General features: G+C 39.4%; 1 protein-coding gene across 7 annotated transcripts; it reads right to left on the minus strand.

Annotated features, from left to right (window-relative positions):
• Nucleotides 1-1,020: 1,020 nt before the first annotated feature.
• Nucleotides 1,021-19,069, minus strand: LOC6619302 (intraflagellar transport protein 88 homolog). 7 transcript variants are annotated; one of them, XM_032718074.1, is made up of 8 exons: nucleotides 18,888-19,058; nucleotides 18,639-18,835; nucleotides 6,239-6,464; nucleotides 5,446-6,187; nucleotides 4,635-4,834; nucleotides 1,785-2,691; nucleotides 1,698-1,730; nucleotides 1,021-1,587 (listed from the first exon to the last, which is right to left on the minus strand). In XM_032718074.1, exons 1-8 carry the CDS (start codon nucleotides 19,014-19,016, stop codon nucleotides 1,466-1,468), a joined length of 2,556 nt encoding a protein of 851 aa, XP_032573965.1. In that variant the 5' UTR covers nucleotides 19,017-19,058; the 3' UTR covers nucleotides 1,021-1,465. The 7 variants fall into 7 exon arrangements, with proteins under 7 accessions (XP_032573965.1, XP_032573954.1, XP_032573960.1 ...); XM_032718063.1 differs by having other exon boundaries at nucleotides 1,647-1,730; XM_032718069.1 differs by having other exon boundaries at nucleotides 1,695-1,730; nucleotides 18,888-19,057.
• Nucleotides 19,070-24,505: the final 5,436 nt, after the last annotated feature.

Genomic DNA, 24,505 nt, shown 5'->3' on the forward strand with positions numbered 1-24,505 from the left:
TGGTGTTAACGCATTTCTAGGTTGGCTAACTGAAATATACATTATGTTTGTAATTAAATAATAAATCTTTAACAGTACCTATAAGCTGTAGGGTAGAGTAAAATGACATTTAAATTAGAGTTGATATAGTAAAGAATTAGCAGCAGATAGGTTTTTTAGGTAAGTGCATTTGAATTATCTTTGTGCGTTGTCAGTTGCAATGCTGTCAATTGGGCAGCATTTTTTTCTAGTAAAATCTCTCCGACAAGTTGCGGGATGATCTTTTGAACTGTCAGAAACGAGAATTCTCATTTCTCTTGGAGTACAAGATAGGAGGTAGAAGGTAAAAGGTTGAAGTGCATGCTTGTCTCCTAAACTTGCCACGCCTACTAGGAAGTATATATATTCTTTATCTAGCCAAGTTGTTCTTGCCATGTCCTTCTGTCCACCTGTGTGAACTTTAAATTCTCGGGACTTATAAAAGATTAAAAGTTAAAAAATATTACAAAATGTTTACTTTTTTATTTTATAATTTGCCTTGCCAATTTCTATCAAAATATCAAACACATTTATAGGGCACGACCACTCCGCGCGCCTACAAACTGCACACACTTTTTAGAAATCTTTCGAATGTTATACCCGTTACTCTTAGAGTAAAGGGGTATACTATATTCGTTGAAAAGTATGGTACAGGCAGAAGGAAGCGTTTCAGAACATATAAAGTATTTACATTCTTGATCAGAATATATGAGAACTTTAAAAGCTAGGAGGTTGAGATACAGCATACATATTCTAGAGACATATACGGAGCGCAAGTTTGAGCCATGTTGCCACGGCCACTCTAGCGCCGACAAACCGCACAAAATTGCCACTTCCACACTCCTGAAAAATGTATTGATATTTCTTCACCGTTTTATTAATCTTGTAAATTTCTATCAATTTGCCAAAAAGCTTTTTGCCTATCTATTTGCCAAACAAATTTTTGCCACGCATACTTACGCGCACTAACCGCCCAAAACTGCCGAGACCGCATATTGTAACTTTAATTTTAAATATTTTCTTATTTTATTCACGAGTATCTATCGATAACCCAGAAAATGATGAAATGTCGGATTTCTACCAGCTGAGTAACGGGTATCTAATTGTCGAGGAAGTCGACTACAGCATTCTCTTTTGTTTTATTATCGTAAAAAGAATATAGTTCCCTTTTAGACAAAATACATTGGCATACGCTATCTGTAGTAGTATTTGTTATTTAGTAATTTAGTATATGTTATTTATTATTAACGGGTATCTGCTAGTCGGGGTACTCGGCCATAGCATTTTTTTGTTTATTCAGAAATTTTTTCATTTTATCAGTTTACGCTTATCAAACAACGTTAAACCTAAAATCGAATTGTCCAAAATGTAAACGATTAACTTATGTATATGCATATTGGAAAAGTGCACCAATTGCAGACTTGTCTATAAATATAATAGGATTTCTTCAAATAGGCAATAAGATTTCGGCATTCATTTCCGCGTCGTCATCAACATCGTCTGTGCTTTGTAGTGGTCGTCCAGTTTTGGGACGTTCTGCGGGAGGTCCCAAAGGATCAAACTGCAGAACTGTAATGATATAAAGTATAATAAGATACAAAATTCGCAGCGGTGTGCCACAACTTTACTGGACGTGTAGGGGCTGTGGGTAGGAGCTACGCTATTAATATGCTCACCACCTTTCAAGTGTTCTTCATTTGACTGTCTGATAGCTATAGGATAAAATTAAAATAATCACTGGAACAGAGTAAAAGGTACGATCTTACATGGCAAGCGGTTGCTAAACCTTGCCGCTGAAGGGAATCGCTGATGCTGGTTTCGATGCTCGCTCTGATGTTCCTTCTGCTGGCTTTGCAGACGGATATATTCCGATGCATACCTCTCATGCAGGTCCCCTAATTCCAGTGACTTAGTAACTTGCATAAGAGCCCGTATGCAAGTTAGGTTGTCTGGAAATCCTGCGTGTATCTTTTGAAAAAGACCCAGGTATTGTTTCGTAGGGAGATATGAGTTGCGAAAGCAGCTGGCAATACGTAACATTAGGTTGGGATCATTAGGATCGGCTAAGACCGCTCTTTCATAGTAATAAAGTGCCCGTTCCGTGGCCTGAAGCTTGATGTAATATGAACCGATTGAGCTTGCGATTGCAATGTCGCTCATGTTTATGCGGTACGCCTCGTTATAGTACTGATTTGCTTCTTGATGGTCTTGAATCTGCTCGTAAAGCGAGCCGACCTTTTCAAACAGCCTTGAATCGATGTCAGAGGCAGAAATGCCAACTAGCTGAAGGTAGGCCTGAAGAGCCGCTCCTGGCGTAAAATTAGATTTGAATCCGCTTTCCAACCTGCGCTCCTGTAGCTTGGCAAGCTGATAAAATACATGACTGTGCTGAACTGAGCTGGGCATCATAAGTTGTTCCTTTAGCAACTCGAAACGTTCCTCGGCTAGTTCATAATCATTCTGCGCCAATGCCACTAGGCCAAGATTGTACATGGCTTCGAAGTTCATCGGCTGTAGTTGCAGAGCTCTCTCAAACCGTTCGCTTGCTAATATTAGGTTGTGCGAGCCCAATTCCACTATGCCGGCGTTGATCAATCCTAACGCATTGTTTTTTAGCGATCCGATTTCTTGTAACTGGTTAACGCAATGGGAGGCCATTTCTAGGTTGCCTAACTGAAATATACATTATGTTTGTAATTAAATAATAAATCTTTAACAGTACCTATAAGCTGTAGGGTAGAGTAAAATGACATTTAAATTAGAGTTGATATAGTAAAGAATTAGCAGCAGATAGGTTTTTTAGGTAAGTGCAGTTGTATTATCTTTGTGCGTTGTCAGTTGCAATGCTGTCAATTGGGCAGCATTTTTTTCTTGTAAAATCTCCCCGACAAGTTGCGGGTTGAACTTTTCAACTGCCAGAAACGGGAATTCTCATTTCTCATAGAGTAAGAGGGTATAATTGATTCGTTAAAAGATATGTAACAGATATAATGTAGAAGCAAAGACACTAGAATAACAAGATGCGTAATGCCATACGATTTTTTGGCACGCGATTTTTTGGCCGTGGCTCTAGAGGTGGCTCCAGGCTCTCTCGAGTTTTTGTTCGAGAGAGAAAGAGCGGAGAGCGCTACAGCAAACAGCTCGTTTCTACGCATACAGTGATAGCAGACAACTGTATGTGTGCACACGTATGCTCATGCATTGTAGATTTGACAAAATATGCCCTTGACCTTAGAAGTTCGTTGACTTTAAATCTATATTATTTTTTATCAATTGACACCATGCGAAAAATTCTTGTTTTGCATTGCCTTAACGTTATTATTATTTAAATAAAGCTTAGAAATAGTAATAGCCGATTCTATGTACATCACAAAATAAATTTCGAAAATGACTTTATATTAGAATACTTGTCATTAGGCGATTCAGCTTGCGACGTGAGAAAAATTAATAAAGCAGTGATTGTTGAGTGCTTGTGTCCACACTTCGTGCCTCGGACTTCGGGAAATTAAAGGCACCATCTGAATGATTATTTAATATTTGCAAAATACACATTAAAGTTTTCGAAACTATTTTTAAAAATAATAAAAAACAAATGTGTATAAAAAAATTGATTGTTGAGCAATGCATTAAGTGCACAAATGAAAGTAGTGCCTTCTCATTATGGTTTTATGAAAATAATTAATGTTATGCACATAGAACACATCTGGTAAACAAACTTATAAAAGTTTATAATAGTCAGGGCGTGAATTTTTAATTATTATTTCAATATTGCTACAAAATTGGCCACAACTCCACATATGTAAATTCGTTTCTTCGATCAGAATTGATTTCGGCCCGAAAATCGTCTTCTAGCACAACACGCACACATATACGCGATCTCGTCTCTTGTTTTTACTCAAACAAGCAAGCAAATTCTATTTTTAGATTTCTTATGCTCTCAGCGTAAGCGAGCGGAAAGAGAGCAAATTTGGTCTTAACCAAAAAAGTGGCGCTGCATAGTGCCAAACCAATGTATGGCCGTTACGCATCTTGTTATTCTAGTGTCTTTGGTAGAAGGTTGAAGCATGCTTGTCCCCTAAACTTGCCACGCCTATTATGAAGTATATATATTCTTTATCTAGCCAAGTTGATCTCGCCATGTCCTTCTGTACACCTGTGTGAACTTTGAATTCTCGGGACTTATAATATCCCGCACTGTTAAAATCCCTGATTCTACTGAAAATTAATGCAGGCAGAGATATGAAAAGTCACATAGTTAATTTTCCGATTTAGTAGGGAAAATAAACGAAAATAAATAATTGGTGGCTTCTTGAATTTTTGCCTTAAGGTGCTGATCAAAATTGCTGCTACGACTTTCAAAACTAAAGTGTTGGTATAACAGTTTAGTCGATTTTTCGGCGTTGCGTAGACGTCTTTAGAACCTACATGCTTAGTCTGAAATTTCTTACTTTTAGAGTTTCCGAGATTTGAGGTTCAAAATTGCCAGATTAAATTGGCTAGTATATCTTTTTTATCTACTAAATTGCCTTACAACCACTATCTAATTAAGAAGTATCTTAGAGTCGAGAAACTTGATTAAAGCTTTTTCTCTTGTTTTGACTTCATACGAAACTTACACTAATATAAATAAAACTCAGGTTGGTCAGAGCGCTGGCGGTCATGGATCCCTCACTCTTACGATCGTAAATTTGTAACGTCTCAATTGCTTGATGAACGTCATTTTGTCGGAGATATACTAAGGCTTTGTTGAGTTCAAGTTCGTTGGCCAACCATGCAAGATTTGAAGTTTTGATGATCTCAATGCACCAATTATACCCTGGAAAACAAAAAATATATACATCAGACCTATTTGAATGCTCGTCAAATTAGATGAGTTGGATGCAATTGGGGGCAGATGGAATTTAGAAAAGGACTTTTTGTACCCGTTACTCGTAGAGCAATGTATAATGTAATGGTAAAAGAGTATACTAGATTCGTAGAAAAGAATGTAACAGGTCGAAGAAGGGGTTTCCGACCAACGCCGATTTTCAATTTTTTAATTTTTTGTAAATTATTTTTCCCGATGCTCGTAGAGTACAGGGATCCGTTTAAGAGTATCTAACACACAGAAGGTTTCCGATATAAAGTATATATTCTTGATCAGGATCAATAACAGCTTCGATCTGACCTTGCAAGCGTTTGAATGGGCGTGGCAATTTTTTGGGGTTTGTGAGCGTTAGAATGAGCGTGGCAACATGTGTCAACAAACTTGCGCTGCGTCTATGTCTCTATAATCTGTATCAACCTTATAGCTTTTACAGTTCCTGAGATCTCTACTTTTTAACGAACCTAGTATACCCTTTTACTCTACGAGTAACGGGTTGTATTATAATACCCTTGAGTTTATATTTTGTCCGACCTGCTGTACTTTATCTCAGTCGTACTCACCATCGTTGTAATTATCTTCGATGAAATGTGATATTAAGTCTACAATCATTGTAATAGATCGTTTAACGGCATTACGACGTTCATTTCTATATATGGCCAACTCGTCTTTCTTAAGTGCTTGGACAACATAACGATGTTTCATTGTGGATGCAAACTTCACGGTCTCGTTCAGTTTACCGCCACCTTCTGCCCTAATAACCGAGCCCGGGACTTGTCCGTTGTCTAAAGACTGGTGCACGTCGGTTTCGCCAATTTGTTGAATTGGCTCAGCCTGCTGTTGAAGTTTAATGATATTCGTCTCACTCTCCGTATCCGATTCTATTGCTTCGGTTTGGACATCGCAAAGTCTCCGAAAGGCCAACTTTACCTTCTCCACATCGCCCAAGGCGTAGTAGCAGAGTAAGAGGTGAATGCTACTTCTAATGTTTGCCCGCTCCGTCATGATGAACTCAAAGCTAGAAGCAGCATCTAAATAAGAGCCCATGCGAATAAAAAGGACTCCAATGTTTTCACGGATCTTTAGCCTTAACTGACTTAAGCTCTTTGGTACAGAATCAAGGGCCATGCGGTACATTTTAACCGCCTTTTGGTAAATACCCATGCTGTAGTATATGTTACCCATATTTAGTTTTAGCTGATTGACGTGTGGAAACATCTTGTTTTTGGCCATAATGCTGTAGGTATTGAGGGCTTCGATGTGCATCTCACTACGTTCGTATTGCTCCGCGAGATTAAAAAAAACCTATAGTCAATATATAATAATGTTTTAAATTATGGTTCTAGGTTTACTTACCGCATATGTCAAATCGAAGTTGTGGTAAACATTTTCACCGTGCTGGTCTCGAAATTGGTGTAATGTTCTATCCAATGAGAATGCTTCTTTGGCTTTATTTAATGCCTCGGACAATTTTGCATCCATGTTCAATAATTTATTGGTTGAGCTTTGCCAGGCCAAAACTATAGATGACTCCAAGAGCTTCACAATTTTTTCCTCCAGATTTTTATACTTCATTTGTGGGCTATAATTTGAATTATGTAAAACGCAATATAAGATGGCTAATATTGAGAGCGAGTTGACTCGCGACATAATAATCGACTAAAAGGGAGAAGTAGATCATTGCTTGTTCCTGCTACGCTAGAGAATGCTTAAGACTTTATATATGAACATACATATATGTTCTACTATAGCGTTCTCAATTGGTTTTTGTAGAGTTTACAGAGAGAACAAGTTAAATTTAAAAAATAATTTTAAATCCCACATTATTTTAAATTTTTCTAATAAAATATTGTATGCTACCTGTGAGGAGTCTTAAAACTCCCCACAAATCTGGGTGCAGGGGAGCGGCCTAGCAACAGCGAAGACGGCTGCGATGCAGAAAGAGTCAAGGGCGGTCAGGTTAAAACGGTACCGCGGGACTTTGGACCCCGGCAAAGCGGAGAGACCGTGAACTAACGTGAAGGCGGAGGAGAAGAGTTATCCAAACAGACCGCGTGTGGAAGGAGGTAGTGAGACGGCGCGTTGAAAGAAGGAGTTCGGGAGTGGGAACGCGCGGATAAGTCGGTAAAGAACAAACAGTGGAAGCATCGGGGAGCAAGAGGCCCGCAGGACAATTTTTTCTCATTTGATTCACCCATATCCATCGATATCTCTGAAAAACATTACTCTAGCTGAGTAATGGGTAACTGATAGTCGGGGAACTAGACATACCATATTTGAAAGGAACGAAGGCACTGTTTTGCCATTAGGGAAACTTTACGTCGTGGTAGATGCATAACTTTTCGGATACTGTGGGCAATCGGATATTTTTGGAACTTAGTTTTTAATTCTCATGCACATTTTTTAGTAAAAGAAAACGTCGGAGGTTATAGATAACGCATATCTGAATGGACACATTATGGCTTATTATTTTGAACAGCCTAATCTGTTAGGTGGGAAAGCCACAAAAGTTATAAATTTTTTTCTATTAATTTTAAAAGAGTTTTTTGCACAAATATGTTAATTAGATTTAAATAAATAAAGTCGTTGTTCTCACTTTAACTTGAAGTCCAATCCTTTTAATTTTTATTTTATTTTTTAACGGTAACGGGTAACGGGTATCTGATAGGCAGGGAACTCTATATTGTATATATATTTCTTGTTTGAATTTGGTCTTTTCGTAAGATCGACCATTCTTATATCCGTTACCCGTAGGGCAAAAGAGTATAGTAGAATCGTTAAAAAGTATTTAACATGCAGAAGGAAGCCTTTCCGACCATATAAAGAATATGTCGGAGAAGCGCGATTTATCATTAATTTCAACGTCCATATTGTCCAGCACAGCAAGTCTCCTGCGGGTTGTCCCTTCGATCGTTCAAACTAGATTAATTCACTCCAAGCGTCGCCTTCTCGATTTCTTCTATTTGTCAACTTCACTCAATTATTTCATCATTCTTACTTCGTTTCCACGAAACTCTACCAAAACTACAACAGGCGCCATGCTCATTTGATACACACACAAATGATGCCCACTTAATAACGGAACGCTTTCCGTGAATTTTTTCCGCTGCCGAGCGCGATATAATGTAATAATAATAATGTTCCGTGCTTTCTTTATGGGTGGCTATGATACAGGATGGGCATACTGGTAAGCCATTATTAAATTAATTATTAATTTTTAATTATTAGTATTAAACGTGTTTACAGCGCAGAGGTTTATTGGTAACTGAATTCAAATTATGTATACTTGCTGCACACAGGCAGAGTCAAAATATGCGAACAAAGAGTGATAGCCGATTAGTAGCGAAAACACTCAAAAAGGAATTAACCGTTGCTCGCAGGCAACTTGAGTGTTTGAGTACACAAGTTTCTTATATACATACATCGTTGTTCATTATACATACAGCTGTGTTCAAAAAAATAGCAGTGCGATGGAAACTAAGAAACACAAATGAATTTCTCCATGTCCCTTTTTGGAATCCACTTTTTATTCCACTTATTTTTGTAAAATGGAATGTATAGATATAGGAAAAAAGAAAATCCCGTCAGTTTTTCATGTTATCCTTTTTTTATTTACATTCTTGAGCAAATTCACCACATTTAGGCTGTTCATAATAATAGCAGTCTCTTGTTTTGTCCATCGTAAAGTCTCGAAATGATCAATATTTTCTAAAAAGTGAGTTTGGTTAAGTTAATTCGTATATTTTAAAGGGCAATAATTTAAAAAAAAACTAAAAAAATTTTATTTTAGTGGGTAGAGGACACCACTGCTCCCAGGAGAAAAGAATGTTAATTTTTAAGCTTAGAAAGGAAGGAAAAACATATAAGGACATTCAAAAAACCCTTGAATGTTCTGCCAAAATGGTATCCAATGCCATTAAATATGAATGGAAGCCCGAAAACCGTGGTACCATACGTAAAACCACAGGTATAGACGATTGTCGCATAGTTCCCTACAGCAAAGTCTATCCTTTTGCATCCTTTGGGACCATAAAGTCTGAGCTGAACTTGGGAATAAGCGACGTTACTTTTCAGGGATGACTGCTGAATCAAAATTTAACTGCGAGGAGTCCATGAAAGGATCCCCTACTTAGCCCTAGGCATATTAAGGCAAGGTTAAGCTCCCCTAAAACCTACCTAATCTGGCCAGTCTCCAAATGGCGTAATATCCTTTGGATTGATGGGTCAAAAATAGTGCTATTTGGTGGAACTGGTTCACTGCAGTATATCTGATGACCTCCAAACACGGAGTACCACCCAAAACACCCACTGATGACTTTCAATCATGGTGGACCTAAAATCCTGGTATGGGCTTGTTTTTTTTACAATGGTATGAGTCCATACCATATTAGAGACCAAAACGCCTATGCAAATATTCTTAGTGATGTCTTACTGTCATATTCTGAATATAATATGCCCTTAAAATAGACATTCCAACAGGATAATGATACGAAACGCAGAAGCAAATCGGCTAAGAATAGGTTCACCCAAAATAGAATAGATGTAATGCCGTGGCCAGCATCATCTTCCGATTTAAACCCGATTAAAAACTTGTGGGGGACATTAAACAATATGTGTCGAAGAAATCCCCGACGTCTAAGGCTCAGATTTGGCAAGTTGTGCAGGATGCATAGTCAAAAATACCCCCCAAACGTTGCCAGGACCTGGTGGACTCCATGTCGCGTGGGTGTAAGGCTGTGCTGGCTAACAAAGGCTATCCAACCAAGTATTAGGCCCTAATTAACATATTAAAAAGAAAAACTTAGTTCGTTCTAAGTCAATTTGATTTTTTTTTTACTATTTTTTCATAGCACTGCTATTTTAGTGAACACCAGAATTTCAGCCTATTATGTTGTTTTAATCTATATTTTCGAAACTATTAAATAAATAAAAGTGAAACATTTGCTAAATTGTTTGAAATTAAATACTTAACGATATTATAAAAAAAATATCGGGCTATAATTTGAATTATGTAAAACGCAATATAAGATGGCTAATATTGAGAGCGAGTTGACTCGCGACATAATAATCGACTAAAAGGGAGAAGTAGATCATTGCTTGTTCCTGCTACGCTAGAGAATGCTTAAGACTTTATATATGAACATACATATATGTTCTACTATAGCGTTCTCAATTGGTTTTTGTAGAGTTTACAGAGAGAACAAGTTAAATTTAAAAAATAATTTTAAATCCCACATTATTTTAAATTTTTCTAATAAAATATTGTATGCTACCTGTGAGGAGTCTTAAAACTCCCCACAAATCTGGGTGCAGGGGAGCGGCCTAGCAACAGCGAAGACGGCTGCGATGCAGAAAGAGTCAAGGGCGGTCAGGTTAAAACGGTACCGCGGGACTTTGGACCCCGGCAAAGCGGAGAGACCGTGAACTAACGTGAAGGCGGAGGAGAAGAGTTATCCAAACAGACCGCGTGTGGAAGGAGGTAGTGAGACGGCGCGTTGAAAGAAGGAGTTCGGGAGTGGGAACGCGCGGATAAGTCGGTAAAGAACAAACAGTGGAAGCATCGGGGAGCAAGAGGCCCGCAGGACAATTTTTTCTCATTTGATTCACCCATATCCATCGATATCTCTGAAAAACATTACTCTAGCTGAGTAATGGGTAACTGATAGTCGGGGAACTAGACATACCATATTTGAAAGGAACGAAGGCACTGTTTTGCCATTAGGGAAACTTTACGTCGTGGTAGATGCATAAATTTTCGGATACTGTGGGCAATCGGATATTTTTGGAACTTAGTTTTTAATTCTCATGCACATTTTTTAGTAAAAGAAAACGTCGGAGGTTATAGATAACGCATATCTGAATGGACACATTATGGCTTATTATTTTGAACAGCCTAATCTGTTAGGTGGGAAAGCCACAAAAGTTATAAATTTTTTTCTATTAATTTTAAAAGAGTTTTTTGCACAAATATGTTAATTAGATTTAAATAAATAAAGTCGTTGTTCTCACTTTAACTTGAAGTCCAATCCTTTTAATTTTTATTTTATTTTTTAACGGTAACGGGTAACGGGTATCTGATAGGCAGGGAACTCTATATTGTATATATATTTCTTGTTTGAATTTGGTCTTTTCGTAAGATCGACCATTCTTATATCCGTTACCCGTAGGGCAAAAGAGTATAGTAGAATCGTTAAAAAGTATTTAACATGCAGAAGGAAGCCTTTCCGACCATATAAAGAATATGTCGGAGAAGCGCGATTTATCATTAATTTCAACGTCCATATTGTCCAGCACAGCAAGTCTCCTGCGGGTTGTCCCTTCGATCGTTCAAACTAGATTAATTCACTCCAAGCGTCGCCTTCTCGATTTCTTCTATTTGTCAACTTCACTCAATTATTTCATCATTCTTACTTCGTTTCCACGAAACTCTACCAAAACTACAACAGGCGCCATGCTCATTTGATACACACACAAATGATGCCCACTTAATAACGGAACGCTTTCCGTGAATTTTTTCCGCTGCCGAGCGCGATATAATGTAATAATAATAATGTTCCGTGCTTTCTTTATGGGTGGCTATGATACAGGATGGGCATACTGGTAAGCCATTATTAAATTAATTATTAATTTTTAATTATTAGTATTAAACGTGTTTACAGCGCAGAGGTTTATTGGTAACTGAATTCAAATTATGTATACTTGCTGCACACAGGCAGAGTCAAAATATGCGAACAAAGAGTGATCGCCGATTAGTAGCGAAAACACTCAAAAAGGAATTAACCGTTGCTCGCAGGCAACTTGAGTGTTTGAGTACACAAGTTTCTTATATACATACATCGTTGTTCATTATACATACAGCTGTGTTCAAAAAAATAGCAGTGCGATGGAAACTAAGAAACACAAATGAATTTCTCCATGTCCCTTTTTGGAATCCACTTTTTATTCCACTTATTTTTGTAAAATGGAATGTATAGATATAGGAAAAAAGAAAATCCCGTCAGTTTTTCATGTTATCCTTTTTTTATTTACATTCTTGAGCAAATTCACCACTTTTAGGCTGTTCATAATAATAGCAGTCTCTTGTTTTGTCCATCGTAAAGTCTCGAAATGATCAATATTTTCTAAAAAGTGAGTTTGGTTAAGTTAATTCGTATATTTTAAAGGGCAATAATTTAAAAAAAAACTAAAAAAATTTTATTTTAGTGGGTAGAGGACACCACTGCTCCCAGGAGAAAAGAATGTTAATTTTTAAGCTTAGAAAGGAAGGAAAAACATATAAGGACATTCAAAAAACCCTTGAATGTTCTGCCAAAATGGTATCCAATGCCATTAAATATGAATGGAAGCCCGAAAACCGTGGTACCATACGTAAAACCACAGGTATAGACGATTGTCGCATAGTTCCCTACAGCAAAGTCTATCCTTTTGCATCCTTTGGGACCATAAAGTCTGAGCTGAACTTGGGAATAAGCGACGTTACTATTCAGGGATGACTGCTGAATCAAAATTTAACTGCGAGGAGTCCATGAAAGGATCCCCTACTTAGCCCTAGGCATATTAAGGCAAGGTTAAGCTCCCCTAAAACCTACCTAATCTGGCCAGTCTCCAAATGGCGTAATATCCTTTGGATTGATGGGTCAAAAATAGTGCTATTTGGTGGAACTGGTTCACTGCAGTATATCTGATGACCTCCAAACACGGAGTACCACCCAAAACACCCACTGATGACTTTCAATCATGGTGGACCTAAAATCCTGGTATGGGCTTGTTTTTTTTACAATGGTATGAGTCCATACCATATTAGAGACCAAAACGCCTATGCAAATATTCTTAGTGATGTCTTACTGTCATATTCTGAATATAATATGCCCTTAAAATAGACATTCCAACAGGATAATGATACGAAACGCAGAAGCAAATCGGCTAAGAATAGGTTCACCCAAAATAGAATAGATGTAATGCCGTGGCCAGCATCATCTTCCGATTTAAACCCGATTAAAAACTTGTGGGGGACATTAAACAATATGTGTCGAAGAAATCCCCGACGTCTAAGGCTCAGATTTGGCAAGTTGTGCAGGATGCATAGTCAAAAATACCCCCCAAACGTTGCCAGGACCTGGTGGACTCCATGTCGCGTGGGTGTAAGGCTGTGCTGGCTAACAAAGGCTATCCAACCAAGTATTAGGCCCTAATTAACACATTAAAAAGAAAAACTTAGTTCGTTCTAAGTCAATTTGATTTTTTTTTACTATTTTTTCATAGCACTGCTATTTTAGTGAACACCAGAATTTCAGCCTATTATGTTGTTTTAATCTATATTTTCGAAACTATTAAATAAATAAAAGTGAAACATTTGCTAAATTGTTTGAAATTAAATACTTAACGATATTATAAAAAAAATTTCACCATTAAAATTGTAAATCATAGGAATTTTTTAACTTAAACTCGCAGGTCCCAAGCAATGCTATTTTTTTGAACACAGCTGTATATGTTCATTATATATTCCACACTCCTTCTCAACGTTGTATGTTTACATATTCACTCAAAACATTCCCATTAGCTTAATACATCTATTATGCTTAATTCTACTTAAGTTCTTTGTTAACACATCCGCTATCATGTCTTCAGTGGGAACATAACTAATGCTTACAATTTTATCCTTATATATATATCTCTTACATGATGATACTTAATGTCAATGTGTTTGCTTCTTGCATGGAACCTAGGATTTTTAACTAAGCATTGCGAACTTTGGTTGTCGCTATAGATCTGCACAGTCTTGACATCTCCGAAACCCATTTCGGCAACCAGCTTCCTGATATAGACCGCCTCTTTGGCAGCCGAGGAGAGAGTTATATATTCGGCCTCTGTGCTGCTCAGAGCTACAATACTTTGCTTCTTGGATTCCCAACTAAAGGCAGCACCAGCAGCAAAAAACGCCCATCCAGTATATGATTTGCGATCTGAAGAATCGCCAGCCCAGTCTGCATCCACGTAGCAGTGAATGCTCTGCCCAGTTCTTCTGTAGTGTAGTTTCTTCTCAGAAGTGCCCTCAGGTAGCGTAAGATACGCTTGGCAGCCGCCTCGTGCTCCTTATGAGGATCTGCATTCCGCTGTGCCAACTTCACAGTAGAATGCAATATGTCTGGTCGAGTCGTCATCGCCAGATACAGAAGGGACCCAATCAATGACTGATAAGATTCCTTATTCACACGATCACATCCCTCGTCGTCGCATTTTATCTGATGGCCAGCCTCCAATGGAGGCAATGGAGGCATTGGCTTACAATTTTGCATTCCGCAATCGTTAAGGAGTGTCTCCACATACTGCTTGTGCCCAATTTTGATACTTCCAGTTTCACTCTCTCTCTCAATTTCCATGCCAAGGAAATGTTTAAGATCGCCGCCGTCGACCACGTCAAACTTCTTGGAGATAAGGAACTTGATCTCGTTTAGGTCATCTTTGTTGGAGCTCGCTATGATCAAGTCATCCACGTACACCACAATTAGACCCAGATTGTCATCAACTTTGCGCACGTACAAACAAGGTTCACTAGGACAAGGAGTGAAACCAATCTCCAATAGCACGGCATTCAGTCTCTCGTTCCATTCGCGTCCACTCTGTTTAAGGCCGTACAGTGATTTGTGGAGTCTCAGAACGCGTCTCGGAAACTGCTCATCTATAAAACCTTCAGGTTGCCTCATGTACACCACATCATGTAATTCGCTATTTAGGTACGCTGAAGAAACGTCCATCTGGTGCATGAACATGCCATGTTCAACTGCCGATGCGATGACCAATCTTATTGTGGAGTACCTGGCAACGGGAGAAAAAGTTTCGAAATAATTAATACCCTGGCGCTGTGCGCACCCTTTGGCCACCAGTCTCGATTTGAAGCGTTCGATGTGGCCATTCTTGTCTCGTTTTAACGCAAAGACCCATCTGCAACCAATAGTCTTCTCGCCTTTCGGTAGGTCAACCAGTGACCAAGTTTTGTTTGGTCGCAGGCCATCTATCTCCTTCTGAACAGAAGCTTTCCATTTATCGCTGTGATCACCGTTCATAGCTTCTTCAAAACTTCCAGGTACAGCAATGTCCTCAGTCGTCAGGACATTCAGCATATGGTATTCTTTGCGAGGTCGTCCTGGGAGACCAGATCGCACTAGCTTCGGTCGTCTCGGAGCTCTTTGTGCTTCTTTTTCTGCAAGCTGCTCGTTTTTCGGATCCACGTCTTCTGGCTCTTGTTCAATACTTGCTCGTTCGTCATCGCCTGCCTCAGGCTCCACATTAGGAGGATTATTAGACAACTCACCAACCACAAGCGTAGATTTGCCTTGGAGTTCAACCAATTTTAACTCCGTTTCACCAGGCAAACCACTTCTGCCCAAGTCATCTTCGAAAAACATGACGTCCCGCGCTTTGATCATCTTCCTCTTCTCATGGCTATACAGTCGATACGCCTTTGCCGTTTCGGAGTAGCCAACCAGTATATGCTCCTCACCCTTCGGAGCAAACTTCGTCTTATGTGTCTTGTTCAACACGATGGCTTTGGCACCAAAGACACGGAGGTGCCCAACGTATGGCTTTCTTCCTGTCCATACCTCAAAAGGAGTTAAACCAGGCAACGTTGTTGTTTCTGCACGGTTCCTCAAGTAGGATGCTGTCTTGATCGCTTCAGCCCAAAAACTTTCATCAAGGCCAGCACACAGTAACATGGTACGGGCCATTTCCACTAATGTTCTGTTCGCTCTCTCCGCTACACCATTTTGTTGGGGGGTGTGCGGAACTGTTAGCTGCCTTTTAATGCCATGACTAATAAGAAACTGTTCAAACAAGCCACTTAAATATTCACGACCATTGTCATTTCTCAAGATTTTCAATTTTTTACCCGTTCGATTTTCTACAAATGATTTGTATTCTTTAAATTTTTCAAAAACCTCTGCTCGCGTTTTCATAAAATACACCGTTACGTATCTGGATTTGTCATCAATAAAGGTCACAAAGTAACGTGCACCACCATTTGATTTTTTATTAATCGGGCCACAAATATCGGTATGCACTTGACCCAGAATTTCTTTTGCGCGATTTTCACTGGCCTTTGGAAAATGCATTACACTAATTTTGCCTTTTGCACACGACTCACAGGCAATGTTTTCGTTAAAATTTAACTTCATGCCTTTCACCATATTTTCTTTTATCATTTTATTAAGGCTTCTGAAATTTAGATGTCCGAATCTATTATGCCATAATTGCGATGAATTTTTGTTTTGCGCATTGTAACATTTATTCTTGGCATTCTCAAACAGAAACAAATTTTCACGTTTCTCTGCCTTTAGTATTACAATTCCGTCATTCTCAATTACACTCGCGCCTTTTTCTGAGAATTTCACGCAAAAACCTTTTTCGATCGCCTTCGACACTGACATAAAATTATATTGAAGTTCCTGTACATAAAGAACATCAACCAGCTTTATTTCGAATTCGCGCCATTTCAGAATCACTGTGCCACGGCCAACGGACTCAATAGAGTTATTTCCCGCCAATAGAATACGCTCTTTATGTTCTTTAAATTCCGAAAAAATGTCTCGCTCACAACACAAATGAGCAGTGGCTCCACTATCGAGACACCATGTACCTTGCGACATTTCACTCACACTTGAGCCATAACACACTGCAGAATATGATCTCTGCTTTTTATTATTTTCAGTTTTTCTTTCTCTACAATTAACAGCTTTGTGGCCGCGTTGCCCACACGACCAGCACTCAAACGATTTTACATTTTGCTTTTGACGTCGTTCGTAGGAACCGTTATTTTTCGCATTGCTCTTCGAGGTAGACTGTTCAACCCGAGTCACGTATGCCCTTTTCTCGAAAACTTCTTCGCACTCTTCGTTCACCCTAAGTCGTTCAGCTTCTTCGAGAAGCTTAAATTTTACAGTTGAAAACGGGGGCGAAGTATCGCGTGTTTGCATGGCAACTACGAAATTTTCAAAGCTTTTTGGAAGTCCAGTTAGCAGCATAATCACTTTTAGGTTATCACCTAGTAAAATATCGAGTTCTTCCAATTTTCCACAAATTTCTACAAATGAATTCACATAGTCTGTCACATTATCACCTTGCTTCATTTTTTTTTCTGCACCTGTTTTCTAGGTGCTTTTGCTAAGAGTTTCCAGTGTTGGAAGATGAATTCTACTATCTGCCCTCCCCTGGTTGATGGCCTGGCGACGCCCTTGATACTGAATCTATAAGTAAATGCAACTTCTAGTGAAGACGCTTACAGGGGGTATTTGCGCTAACGAGCTGTCAGCCTAAACCCAGCTTAGACGCAAACAGCGTGGAAATCAACAAGGGGTCGCAGGCAGCGACGCGCACGCTGACAGCTGTGATGTTGACAGTCATCGAGCTGACAGTACATAGTTTCGAGGAGCTAGCGTTGAGAATCCATAATGCCTAAGCATGGACATCGCCAAATGAAAACTATTTGCCACGCAAGCTTCTTGCTTCAAAAAAATTTAAAAGCAGAAAATCAAAAAAAAAAAAAAAGAGTAAAGAGTTTAAAGCTGATATTAGTACTGTACGTTTTCGGACAGTACGGATGAAAGACAATCATCATTTGCAGCTGTCGCCTATTGCAGAGTCACTTACGAGAGGAGGACATGCTGCTGAGGAGTGGAAAGTGGAAAGACGAAGTGCGCCACAATGAGAACAATGTAAAGCAAGGATATCGTGTTATGGGCCGACTCCAAGATGGTGCTGCAATGGAAACAAATGGATGAGGATGCGCACCTTACACCGAACGATCTACTCCGAGGGATAGCCAATTTGCGGGAAACGAAGACGTTAATGTTTTCATGGTGTCTTTTGGAGTACCTGATTCGAGGACGGAACTGATTCGTTTGCGTGACGTTGTCTTTGAATGTGACATGACATTGTATACAAGATAATATTGTGTAGATATAGACGACTTTTAGTGGGCCAACCCACTGCTTCCTGAACAATCCACCGATGTCTTTCGTTAGGAAGGTGTGATTTTTTTTTACATTTTGCTAATAGTCTTGTCTCATCTGATAAAAGGGGAACTCGAATATAGCGTTCTCTTGTCTTATTTATTATTATTTGTCTTGACAATTCTTATCTATATGCTGAAAAAATTTAAGAAACACCTATTCTAACGCCCACTATTTAGCACACCCACTAGCGGAGTAATGGGTATTTGATAGTCGAGGAACTTGACTAATGTTTTCTCTATTCTTACACACGTTACTCGTAGATTGAATGGATACAGTAGACTCGTTGAAAAGTATGTAACATTAAGAAAGCGTAAACAGAAACAAAAAGTATATACATATATTTGTTCTTTATCAGTAAAGCCTGCCAGCCTGCCAGTCTGAACGTCATTCTTTCCGCCTTTCTGTCTGTATGAACGCTGTGACGCTCGGGAATTATAAAAGTTCAAAGTTTGATGTTAAGTATGCTGATACACACTTTTGAAAAGGGTTATAATTTTTATTCATATAAATAACATATAGATAACATATGGGGCACGACCACAGGGCAGAAAAACTGGTTCTCCTACATTTTTCAAAAAATTTTTTTTATCAAATTTTTATTGATATGCCTTTCTAAGTAAGTCTGAGATCTCGACTCTCATGTTTTGAATAAATAATTATTGATTTTTCTTATTTCTCTATTCATTTAAATTTTTTACACAACCCCTTTGATGCAACCCTCCTCTGAAAATCATTTTGGTACTCACTTTACATCCTTCATGGCATCCATAGCGACTCTTGACGAGAGCGTTTGTTGCTTTTCCTTCTCCAGGAAAAATTGTTCGAACCTTTGATGAGCAGACCCGTAATTAGCAGCGTAGCCCACAGCCCGGACTGCTGTTGATGGTCTGGCAAGACCTGATTTTTCGCCTCCGGTTGCCCTACTGCTTGCCAGATTGCCGCGCTGAATTACAGAAATTACACAGCGTAGTAGAATTTTTTTTTTCAAAACTCACTGAAAAAAGCTGCGAAGTCGGGGGTCTGGGTCTGCCCGCCGCAGTGGGTGGGGGAGGCGGAACTGCTTCATGTTCGGAAACAGGCTCCGGTAATCTTTGCGTTCCGTTAGTACTCATTTTAGAAGTCATTTTTGTCACAACGTATTATACGCGTATAGTGTTTTAATCAATATGAACGCTTTTGGGGGTTGGTCTTTGTTTTGGTTGAGTTGCCTTGGTGATCACGTATAAGCAGCATATGCGTAAGAGAGGTGAATAAATACCAATTCAGTGTATAATGTAAGAAGGTTGCGGTATTTATTTAATCAAATCATTTCGGTTTATGTTATTTGATCCTAAGATATTTTTATAAAAGTTTGAATAAGTTAAGTTAAATGTTGTCTGATTAAATACAAAATATAAGACTCAATTTCAATTATGAATATTTTATTATACAAATTTTATCTAGGCGTAAGAGTAGGAGTAGACAGTAGACATTCCACAGTCTTCGGGTGGAGACGTGTTTCTTTCAAGCTACGAATAGCAAGTTCTAAAAACTACAACAGTATAGTGAAAGTTAAACACAAAGTGTAAAGTGCAGTTTGCACAACTAACAATTATTGACTATAGTAATTATTTACTAAAATAAATAATTATTCCATATTGTTCTGGTAATTGTTATATGTGGACTTAGAACAATGAATCAAAACGACATACGTTCTCAGCGACAATGTGAACAAGACGAGCGCCGGCGCTCTTTACAACGCAACAATGCATACTTTTCTTTCGTCTCACCGCAAATCGGTGATCGAGCACCCTCACTTTCAACTAACTCGAAACTTTTGCCCTCAGCGAACGACAGACCGCGTTCTTGCTCTCCCTCTCTGCCTGCTTCGGCTCACAAGTCGTGGAGCGAAGAGACCGCCTCTCCTACCCCGCTCCTCTCGCAGCGCCAAACGACCGTCCCGGGTAACTGTAACACTGCAATAACGAGTGCAGTGACCTCACTGGCAACTGCCACAACATCAACTTCGTCAGCGGCCCAACTAATTATCGCTGTGCCAGCTGTAAATAATTCAGCAGCACTGACCGTTTGCAACAACAATAATGCACGTAAAGAAGAATCAAAACAAAAGCAGAAGTCGATTTCGACTGTGCAGACTGGCATGGATCGCTACATCCAAATCAAGAGAAAGCTCAGCCCTCAAAACAATAAGGCAGGTAATCAACCCAAAATCAATCGAACCAACAACGGCAATGAAAACTCTGCAGTAAATAATTCAAACCGATATGCTATCTTGGCTGATTCTGCGACCGAACAACCCAACGAAAAAACGGTAGGGGAGCCAAAAAAGACCAGGCCTCCACCAATTTTCATACGAGAACAAAGTACAAATGCACTTGTAAATAAACTCGTTGCTTTGATTGGTGACAGCAAGTTCCACATTATCCCACTTAAAAAAGGAAATATTCATGAAATAAAACTACAGATCCAAACAGAAGCAGACCACCGTATAGTGACTAAATACCTAAATGATGCTGGTAAAAACTACTACACATACCAATTAAAAAGTTGCAAAGGGCTACAGGTAGTACTTAAGGGCATTGAAGCAACAGTGACACCAGCTGAGATAATTGAGGCTCTGAAGGCCAAAAACTTTTCTGCAAAGACAGTTATTAATATTTTAAACAAAGACAAAGTTCCGCAGCCACTATTCAAAATAGAACTCGAACCAGAGCTCCAGGCACTAAAGAAAAACGAAGTGCACCCAATATACAATTTACAGTACTTGCTACATCGGAGGATCACCGTGGAGGAGCCGCACAAACGTATCAATCCAGTTCAATGTACTAATTGCCAAGAATACGGCCACACCAAGGCATACTGCACCCTTAAGTCCGTATGTGTTGTCTGTAGCGAACCTCATACTACCGCAAACTGCCCCAAAAACAAGGACGATAAGTCTGTGAAGAAATGCAGTAACTGCGGGGAAAAACATACTGCAAACTACAGAGGCTGTGTGGTGTACAAAGAATTGAAGAGCCGCCTAAACAAACGTATTGCCACAGCACATACATACAACAAAGTCAATTTCTACTCACCGCAACCGATTCTTCAACCACCCCTAACTGTCCCAAACACTACTCCAACAATTTCCTTCGCTAGCGCCCTAAAATCCGGACTAGAAGTGCCCGCCCCACCGACAAGAACTGCTCATTCCGAACATACACCGACAAACATCCAACAAACACAACAAAGTGGCATCGAAGCTATGATGCTATCCCTACAGCAAAGCATGAAAGACTTCATGACGTTCATGCAAAATACTTTGCAAGAGCTCATGAAAAACCAAAATATCCTGATTCAACTTCTTGTATCTTCAAAATCCCCATAATGGCTTCCCTACGGATATCTCTGTGGAACGCAAATGGCGTTTCACGGCATACACAAGAGCTCACACAGTTCATTTACGAAAAAAACATCGACGTAATGCTACTATCAGAAACGCACCTCACAAATAAAAACAATTTTCATATACCAGGATACTTGTTCTATGGTACAAATCATCCAGATGGTAAAGCTCATGGAGGCACTGGAATACTCATCAGAAATCGCATAAAACACCACCACTTAAACAATTTTGACAAAAACTACTTACAATCTACGTCCATAGCCTTACAACTCAACAATGGTTCAACGACTCTAGCCGCAGTCTACTGCCCACCGCGCTTTCCAATCTCTGAGGATCAATTCATGGAATTCTTTAACACACTAGGTGACAGGTTCATCGCAGCGGGTGACTATAACGCCAAGCACACCCATTGGGGATCTCGACTTGTGTCGCCAAAGGGTAAGCAATTGTACAATGCGCTTACGAAGCCAGAAAACAAGCTAGACTATGTATCCCCGGGTAAGCCTACATACTGGCCAGCAGACCCAAGAAAAATCCCAGACCTGATCGATTTTGCAATTACTAAACATGTCCCCCGCAACATGGTCACCGCCGAAGCACTAGCAGATTTATCATCAGATCACTCACCTGTTTTTCTAAATATGCTAACTCGCCCCCACATCGTCGACCCACCGTATAGACTCACAAATTTTAGAACAAACTGGCCAAGGTATCAAAAGTATGTCTGTTCACACATAGAACTAACGACGGCATTATCTTCAAAGGAGGATATAGACAAGTCAACGGAAACTCTTGAAAACATTTTAGTCTCGGCTGCAAAGGCTTCAACCCCGCCAGTGACGTATGCAAAACCAAACTACATCAAAACTAATCGCGAAATCGAGCGGCTGGTATTAGATAAACGACGCCTACGAAGGGATTGGCAGTCTAATAGATCACCAATTACTAAGCACATGCTTAAGATAGCCACACGCAGGCTTACCAATGCTCTCAAACAAGAGGAAAAAAACAGCCAACGTTCATATATCGAGCAACTCTCTCCCACCAGCACTAAGTACCCTCTTTGGAGAGCTCACAGAAACCTAAAGACTCCAATAGCGCCAATTATGCCACTCCGAAGTCCCTCTGGCACTTGGTTTCGAAGTGATGAAGAAAGAGCCAGTGCTTTCGCTGACCATTTACAAAATGTATTCCGACCAAATCCCTCTACCAACACATTTATTCTCCCTCCTTTAATAGCAGCCAATCTAGATCCTCAAGAACCCTTTGAATTCCGACCATGTGAACTAGCAAAGGTTATCAAAGAGCAACTGAACCCAAGAAAATCGCCTGGCTACGACCTAATAACTCCAAGAATGCTCATCGAACTCCCAAAGTGTGCTATTCTTCACATCTGCCTGTTGTTCAACGCAATCGCCAAGCTTGGATACTTCCCTCAAAAATGGAAAAAGTCGACCATAGTAATGATTCCAAAGCCAGGAAAAGATAAAACGCAGCCATCATCATATAGACCGATAAGCTTATTAACATGTCTTTCAAAGCTGTTTGAAAAAATGCTACTCCTTCGGATTAGCCCTCATCTTAGAATAAACAACACACTTCCAACACATCAATTTGGCTTTAGAGAAAAACATGGAACCATCGAACAGGTCAACCGAATCACGTCAGAAATTCGTACTGCTTTTGAACATCGAGAATACTGCACAGCCATTTTTCTAGACGTCGCGCAGGCATTTGACAGAGTGTGGCTCGATGGACTTTTGTTTAAAATAATCAAGCTGTTGCCCCAAAACACACATAAGCTACTGAAGTCATACCTATATAACAGAGTGTTTGCAATAAGATGCGATACAAGCACTTCACGCGATTGCGCAATCGAAGCTGGAGTGCCGCAAGGCAGTGTACTGGGTCCAATCTTATACACCCTGTATACGGCGGATTTCCCCATAGACTACAATCTAACAACCTCCACGTTCGCTGATGATACCGCGATACTCAGTCGCTCGAAATGCCCAATAAAAGCCACGGCACTCCTATCCCGACACTTAACATCTGTAGAACGATGGCTTGCCGACTGGAGAATTTCAATAAATGTTCAAAAATGCAAGCAGGTTACCTTTACCTTAAACAAACAAACATGCCCACCACTGGTCTTGAATAACATATGCATTCCACAAGCCGACGAGGTAACATATCTGGGAGTTCATCTGGACAGGCGGCTCACTTGGCGCAAACATATAGAAGCCAAATCGAAACATCTTAAACTTAAAGCAAGGAACCTCCACTGGCTCATAAATGCTCGCTCTCCACTTAGTCTGGAGTTCAAAGCTCTTCTATACAACTCCGTCTTAAAACCTATCTGGACTTATGGCTCCGAGCTGTGGGGCAACGCATCCAGAAGTAACATAGACATTATTCAGCGAGCACAGACAAGAATTCTGAGAATTATCACTGGAGCGCCGTGGTACCTTCGAAACGAAAACATACACAGAGACCTAAAAATCAAATTAGTAATCGAAGTAATAGCTGAGAAAAAAACGAAGTATAACGAAAAGCTGACCACCCATACAAATCCCCTCGCAAGAAAACTAATCCGAGTATGCAGTCAAAGCCGGCTGCACCGCAACGACCTCCCAGCCCAGCAATAAACTTATTAGGGCATTAATGAAAAAAAAAAAAAAAAAAAAAAAAAAAAAAAACTATCACTAAGTGAAAGTTAATTAAGTTAGATTAAGATTTGAACACTTATTGTTAGTCTCTTAACACAAAGGGAAGATTCAATAAATAATAAAAAAAATTAAAAAAAAAAAAAAAGTAAGAGTAGGAGTGGCAACATGATCAACAAACTAGCTGCGTCTATGTCTCTGAAAACTTTTTGTTAAATCTCACCTCTCTACCTTTTATGGTTCCTGAGATCTCGATGTTCTTATGGCCTGGCCAGATCGACTCGGCTAATGATCCTGATCAAGCGTGTGAAATTTAGTGTGGCTTCATCGATCGCAGAAAGATTCACAACTGCTTTGCTGCGAACCTGAAGCAGCCACAGCACGAATGATCGTGTCCAGTCATACTCAAGACTTTAGAACTTTACTTTACTTTAGAATAGTTTTCCATATATGTGTAAATTTTGCCTAAAAATATTTACTTATAAACCTCTACGATTCTAATTTAGCTTAACTTGTGGGAGATCTGGCAAATATATATATGTGATTTTCCCAATTTATA

The sequence above is a fragment of the Drosophila sechellia genome, chromosome 2L (genome assembly GCF_004382195.2).
Source record: "Drosophila sechellia strain sech25 chromosome 2L, ASM438219v1, whole genome shotgun sequence".
NCBI lineage: Eukaryota > Metazoa > Arthropoda > Insecta > Diptera > Drosophilidae > Drosophila > Drosophila sechellia.